The 7,068-nt window shown below is 49.7% G+C and overlaps 1 protein-coding gene across 1 annotated transcript in view; it reads right to left on the bottom strand.

The window, feature by feature from the left end:
* Positions 1-6,260, bottom strand: part of ACAD10 (acyl-CoA dehydrogenase family, member 10) — a gene marked incomplete at its 3' end in the record, with an annotated part of 11,076 nt that extends 4,816 nt beyond the window's left edge. Inside the window, exons 1-7 of the mRNA XM_010151592.1 lie at positions 6,095-6,260; positions 5,436-5,584; positions 4,443-4,637; positions 2,715-2,873; positions 1,803-1,962; positions 1,225-1,366; positions 258-326 (exon numbers count right to left, since the gene is read on the bottom strand). Coding sequence (XP_010149894.1) covers positions 258-326; positions 1,225-1,366; positions 1,803-1,962; positions 2,715-2,873; positions 4,443-4,637; positions 5,436-5,584; positions 6,095-6,260 — 1,040 coding nt within the window. The remainder of the gene's footprint in view (positions 1-257; positions 327-1,224; positions 1,367-1,802; positions 1,963-2,714; positions 2,874-4,442; positions 4,638-5,435; positions 5,585-6,094) is intronic.
* Positions 6,261-7,068: the final 808 nt, after the last annotated feature.

Raw genomic sequence — 7,068 nt, 5'->3', positions numbered from 1 at the left:
GCAGGAAGCCCTACAACATTGTTTTATAGCAGTTTTTCAAAGGAACACAGCATTTTGATCAATTGCTAAAATAAGGACAGACCTAAAACAAGCCAAATAAGAGTGCTGCTGCCCCTTGAAATTCTAGAGGCTCCTCTAGCCCAAACCCAGGCAAACACTAACTAGACCGGTGCAGGTCTGGCTCCATTTCTCCTCATCTTTAGGGGAATCCAGCTGAAGCTGTCAAGCAAAGAGTAAAAGCTGAGGGACAGGATTACCTTCTGTCCTCGCAGAGAGCAAGTACAGTGGGAACAGGAACACCAGCCTCAGAGAGTGCCTTCAGTACCCTGCCAGGGCGAGTCAGAGAGCCATGTCAGCACAGAAAGGCATTAGGGAATCGATACTAGAACTGCAGTGTTGCTAGGCAGACACACAGTATTCAAAAGAGCCCTGTGTTCAGTTTTAAACACACTAAAATAGCACGGCTGGGGGTAGGGGAAAAAAGCACACCAAAATCTTTGTATGGCCCAGAGCCCCGAGACCAACACGCTGCAGGGTGGTAGCACAGCTTGGCTCTCAACCCAGGACGGCTCGGGCTGGCTGTAGCAGACGGAGAGATCCCAGGCTGGGATAGAGAGCTGTGCAAAACACAGGGCAGGACACTGTGGGAGGCTGGAATAGAGCACTGTCCTTAGGACAGGTCGTTCGGGATCTTCTGTGAGAGTCACAGAATCCCAGACTGGTTTGGGTGGGAAGGGACCTTAAAGCCCACCCAGTCCCCCCCCCTGCCATGGGCAGGGACACCTTCCACTAGGCCAGGTTGCTCCAAGCCTCATCCAGCCTGGTCTTGGACACTCCCAGGGATGGGGCATCCACAGCTTCTCTGGGCAACCTGTCCCAGTGCTTCACCACCCTCTCCAGGAAGAATTTCTTCCTGATGTCCAATCTCAACCTCCCTCTATCAGTTTAAACCCGTTCCCCCTTGTCCTGTCACTACAGACCCTTGTAAAAAGTCCCCCCCAACTTTCTTGTAGCCCACCCAGGTCCTGGAAGGTGCTGTAAGGTCTCCCCAAAGCCTTCCCCTTCCCCAGGCTGAACAAGCCCAACTCTCCCAGCCTGTCCCCATGGCAGAGGGGCTCCAGCCCTCGGAGCATCTTCGTGGCTTCCTCTGGACTCGCTCCAAAAGGTCCATGTCCTTATGTTGGGGGCCCCAGAGCTGAGTGCAGAACTGCAGCTCCTTTTCACCTGTATTCCCTTCTGACAGCAGGGCCTGAGGGATGCAGGCTGTCCAAGGACTCCTTCTTCAGCACTAGCAAGCGATCCCCAAACTTGACGTAGTAGCTCCGGCTAGACTGTCCGTGGCCAAACTGCCGTAACACTAGTGGGCCTGAAGAGTGAGAGCAGAGGGTCAGCAGACAGAAACATGAGCTGGGATTATTTCTCACCACTTCTCCAGACTTTACTTCCCCTTCCCGTGCCGGGGTCCAAGATCTCCCTCACAGCAATCAGGAACCTCCACTTTGCTCCTGTGTCCCAAATCCCTGGGGAGCATGGCAATTGCTCACAGATGGCTCACAGGCCAGGAATATTCCTGGTGTCTCATTGGCAACTTGTACTCAACCCCTCCCAAATGAGGAAGTCTAACACGTTGTTTCCCATTTCTGGGAAACAGTGACGGATCACTGAAACCTGAAGGGCTGCAACATTTGCTTGGAGATTAGGAGCTTTTCATTAATATTATTTTTCAAACCATCCGTTGTATGATGGAAAGAGCCAATGGCTCCAGAATATATGAGCTTTCAGGGTGAAGAGCACTGTGATACCTGTTGCCTGGTCTCTGAGGACATTTTCAAGGTACTTCTGCAGACGATCTTTTGGGATTTCTATGCTTGGCCTCACTGAACGAGTATATGGAACAAACCCTTGCAAAGGAAAACCCAGATAGGTTTCCAGCTCTTTGAGTGCTACTTCTGGATCATCGACCTGAAAGCAGGAGGGAGGGAAAAACACTGAGTGACAGATAGAAGATAAAAATGCCTGGGAAAGAAAGAGCTCTGCACAGTTGTGATACGTTTATCCACGAGTCCAGCAGCACCCATCCACTAAGGCACAGAGGAATCACTGCTCAGTCCCTGCCAGCACAGAGTGCCATTACCAATACCTGCTGGGCCTCCTGCCTTGGTCTCTGTCCCAGGGATATACCTGCTACTGAGACAGAGGCGCTGTGACCTTGGGCTGGAATTCTCTATGTGCAATCCAGAGGAGAGTTCCCCCTTTCCGCCAGGCCCATGCTTATCCTAACCCCTCACCAAAGTAAACCCCCTGTGCTCACTATCTCCAAAGCCTGGGGGTTAACCATCAGTCCCCAGGTGACAGACCCATGAAAGTTACTAAACTTGTCTTATTTTCTCACATCTGATGGATGTGGTTGTCTCAGCCATACAGTGAGGGCTGTTTCTCTAATAGGGAGCTGAGGTCCATAAAGGAGAAGGAACCTCTCTGAGGTTACTCTGGCTGTAGGGTTTAGAGTGAATGAAACAAACCAGTGCAGAATTTGCCAGTAATCCACCCCTTTAAACCCAACATATCCTGTAGGTATATGGACAGGCTGAAACAAAAAGTTTGGCAACTCGTGTCTGTCCCTGCGATTGAAAACCCTGAGCCATTCAAGTCAAACAGAGCTCCTGGGCCTAGAAACCATACCCAAAGCCTGCCCTGGCTGCATTGCTTTGTACCTTCACCGTTTTAATGCCGAGCAGGGCTGCTGCTTTTAGGCTCCGGCTGCTGTTGTCGAGGAAGATGGATTCCCGGGGCTGAACGCCCAAGCGCTCCAAGCACAGCTCGTAGATACGAGGATCTGGCTTGCGTATTCCTTCCCAGTAAGAGTCAACCATCTACGGCAATAACAAAGGGATTATGCGTGAGCCTACTGTGACCACAAACATCTGTGCAGTGTTGGAAATGGAGGATGGGAGGGTGGGAAGGAGACTGACAGTCTAAGTACCATGTGAAATAAAGGACATGGGGAATGGAGGGCTGACAGAGCTGGGTAGGACGTGATTCAAGTGACTGCGTGGGTGCCAATTGCTTGGGTCTGGCTCTGTCATCTCAAATAAGCTGAACAGGATAAGCCAGTCCTGGATGGAAGATATCCAAAGAGATGTCACTGGATGTCCCAGACCGTGCTGAACCAACTACTCAATGCTCTCCAAGAAAACCTTGGATTGCACCGCCTTCCAAATGATCTGGAAAAGTGGTATCCTGACCATTGCACCCACCAACCACGCCAAAGCACTCTTCAGAGCAGCAGTGATGTTGACCGTAACCAGCTGACCACATTTGGATCAAAAAAAATCTTAAGTCAGTCTCTGAATACTCACATTGCCCTCCAAACCAGAAAAAATCCAAGCAATATTTCATGCCTGCACTGACAGACACTCTAGGAATAGAAATTAATCTATTAGGTAGACATAAAATCCAACCTTACTGTAAATCTACATTCAATTAATTTTTTTTTCACTAATTACTCCGCAGTGCTGTTGCCTGCTGTTGCAGAGGAGCCACACGGCATGAGTGATGACACCAGATAGGCCATGGTTATTGAAGTGCTTTGAAACAGTCTGGGATGAAAGGTACCACAGAGCACCACAACAGAGCATTGCTCCACGGAGCACATGGCTTCACAGGCACTGGTGTCACTAGTAAAATGCACAGAAAGCCGAGTCGACAACAACAGAGTGTTGACAAGATGACTTTAAACAGTCCCAAGTTTCAAACGTATTGATACGACTCTTCTGTGCACATTCTGTTGTGTTAGTCAAGGCTATAAAATGAACTTACATTATGAATAAACACCTGAAATTCAAAGATGTGTTAGGACACACAACAAAGCAAATTTTCTGTCATGCTGCGGCAAGTCTGCACAGCTGCCTGTTAAAGTGAAGCCACTTGAACCAGACTCGAGGTTCATGGCTAATCTGCTTCATCTTTGCAAAAGCAAAGCGTGCTCAGAGAGCGTCCTCTGCTCAGACAGATTGGCACGCTGGGGTAGTGAGATTTCTGTAGTATAGGGGATGCCTTGCAATTCTTCGGGATGAAACAAGCTTTACAAGAGTAAGGACTACATACAAAGCAGGCAAGGACACTGGCTAATGACATTTATTTCTTGTATAACATTCCAGGTTCTAAGCCCTCTATCAGCATCGCTAGCTATGCCTGTCACGCATATACCTGTGGTTGTGTGGGCATTTTGCAATGAATTTTCAAATGCACAAGTACCTGCCACTCACTCAGACCCTGTTCTAAACCCAGTCCCTGCAACGGATTGTGCCAGGAAACACAGACTGTTATATTTATGCCTCCTAATGCTTCTGTTTATTTTGTACCTGCACAGAAAGAATTTTAGTTGCTGCTTTCCTTAGACCTAGGTACAGAAATGTATTTTGGAATCCATCCAGGCTTACCACATCGAAGTGCTCGCGGTCTAGGGGCAGAAAGCTCTCTCCATTCGGCAGGCAGACGTTGTTGCTTAGAAGAGCTGTCTTAAGACCTTCCGCACGGATACACTGTACTGCTTCTGCCATTATGGGGAGCTGTTTTATCATCTCATTTCTGATTAAGTCCAAGAGAAAAGAGTCTACTGGAACACAGACATTTGCCTAAGAAACCAGAGAAACCCCAAGAATGATAATTAGCAATAAATGGTCTTTAAGCGGGGAGGAAAGTAAGAGTGGTTGGGTAGGTAGGTTGCCTGATCATCTTATCTTGCTGTCCTACTTCCTTTGGCAGCAGAAGGCAGGCAGTGAATCTCCCAGCTAAATTGCTTAGACCAAATAAACAAGCGTTCTCACATTACTAATTCTACAGAAGCAGCAGCAGAGATAAAGGGCTTATTTTGGGAAAGAGAAATGCACTAGGTCTGTGCCTGCCGTGGAATCAAGGCAGGTTAGAGATAAATACTGCGGTACCATTCAGCAGGCAGGAAACGAATCTGCATTTTAGGCTGAGCTGTTTCACAAAGACTTTATTCAAAAGAGGATTCTTGCACTGTGTTCCTGGAGCTATGGTGGAGGGGCTTCTACCGATCTTAAGAACCCTCCCTGGAGACCATGGCCTCCATCCTTTGAGCGTGCCCATGTACGAGCTAGCAGCAAAAGCCTCTCAGCTGTTCCCTGACTTCTCATCTCAGCTGATCCTAGAGGTGTCTTGGAATAAAAAAGTTGTGAAATATGGAGGAAGAGACTCATGGAAGCAAAGGCAAACTCAGCTGACCATCTGCCTGGATGCCAGAATGATGCCCGGATTAGACAGCAATGCTTCCTAGATGGTAAATCCAAACCCTTCCAACCAAAGGATTTCTTTTAAAAGCTCCTCTTTCCTCACTGAAACACCACATTTCTGGGTCCTGTTTCCCTGCAGTCCAGAAGCACAAAGAGAGGAGGGAGGAGTTGGCTTACAATCTCAAAGCACTGCTGTCCCAGTTCCTGCAAAAACTCCACAGTTGTCAGCTCTCCTCTTGCGTACTTCAGAGAGGGGCTGTTTTCCCCTCCAGAGAGTAGAGCTTGCTGGATGGTGCTGGCTGGAATACAATTCCGGGCCTCCCAGTCTACATAGAGAAAAGTAAGAAAGCTGGGAGAGAGCATGTATGGAATCATCAGAACGGGGAAATTAGCTTGAAAACCCTCTGAAGTCTGATGCATCGACCAGCACCTGTGAGAATTGATGTGCTGGACTGGGGTGGTTTACCCAGACACGGAGAGGAGTTTGGCCATTCCCCCAGCTGAAGCACCTCACCTCTGTTTTTGGTGTGGTACCCTTGGGGTGAAAATACAGAGTTTGTAAAGTGTCCTGAAGGACTGTACCAACACTGGGTGCTGTCAGCCGATGTCATTACAGGACAGTTTCATTACCAGGTGGGTTTAGGCCCTGATCTGGAACTGTCAGCAGGGTTGCCGTCAGTTCTAATACTGCTGGTGGCACAACAGGGTACCATCATCATCATCACAAGTTCTTGAAGACCTGACCAGAACCAGAGGCAACTGACAGGGACACCTGGAATTTATTTTCTCTCCACGCACAGAAACAACAGGAGCAAATGGGAATTGAGAATACACACCCGCAGCTGTCTTGTAAGGGGACGGCAGGAGCACTCCGCTCTCGTCAAAGATCACAGCTTTGTAAGGGCACCGACCGGATCGCCTCCGCTGAATTAACCGCTGCGGGTGCTGCCGGATCCCAGCACGGAGCAGGAAAGGGGTGCGGACAACACTCCGCAGGTACATGCTGCACCGAGGGGGTTAGGAAAATTCACAACTGGCCTGCGCCGACCGAGGAAGGAGGCTAGAGCGCGGAGGGTAGAATTACAAGGGCAAACATTTATTCAGCAGGTGAAGTGTCCCAGCCAAACTGGGGCACCTGAATGTGGTTTTACACAGGGTCCTTATACCCTTCAAAGGTCCAGGTGCAACACGAGTTGACTAATCACTCACGCTCTGATTACTAATCATAGGAAACGTTTGCAAAGCAACCGTATTTTTGCAATGTGCTTGTTACTTGTTTATTGACCCGGATGTCCATGGAGTCAGTTACTATGACACCGGACGATGCTGGGAGGGTTTCAGTGAGTGTTAGAGCGGCTACAGGACGGTGATGTTACCTCGATTACCCAGGGGTATCCTTTATGGATAGCTCATGGACAGCTCCACGTCATGAAAGCAGAATCCCGATTTCCGGGCCTGGGCTGTTCTGCAGTTCGTTCTACCTACAGCACGACCCATACCGGAGCCTGGCGCTGCCCAGAGCTGCACGACACCAACGTGGTGCGTGTGAGGGGAAAGGAAGAAGGGGGAGGGCGTTAATTTTTATTTTTATTGGGGATGCTTTGGCCTAAGAGGACGGGGCGTGGTCTCTCCACCCGGACAATGTTGCCACGGTACCAGGGTCCCCCACCTTCCACCCCCCGTGTCCCATTCCTCCTCTCAGCCCAGGAGGGGAGCGGTGGAGGGGGCATTCGTCCCTTCCGGCCCCTCCCCCCGGGCCCTGGTCCCCCTACGCCTGCTCCAGGCCAGGCTTCACCGCGCCCTTTGACCC

The sequence above is a fragment of the Eurypyga helias genome, unplaced genomic scaffold (assembly GCF_000690775.1).
Source record: "Eurypyga helias isolate BGI_N326 unplaced genomic scaffold, ASM69077v1 scaffold37165, whole genome shotgun sequence".
Taxonomy (NCBI): domain Eukaryota; kingdom Metazoa; phylum Chordata; class Aves; order Eurypygiformes; family Eurypygidae; genus Eurypyga; species Eurypyga helias.
The sequence above is the reverse complement of the archived record's forward strand: the minus strand, read 5'-3'. Positions and strand labels throughout refer to the sequence as shown.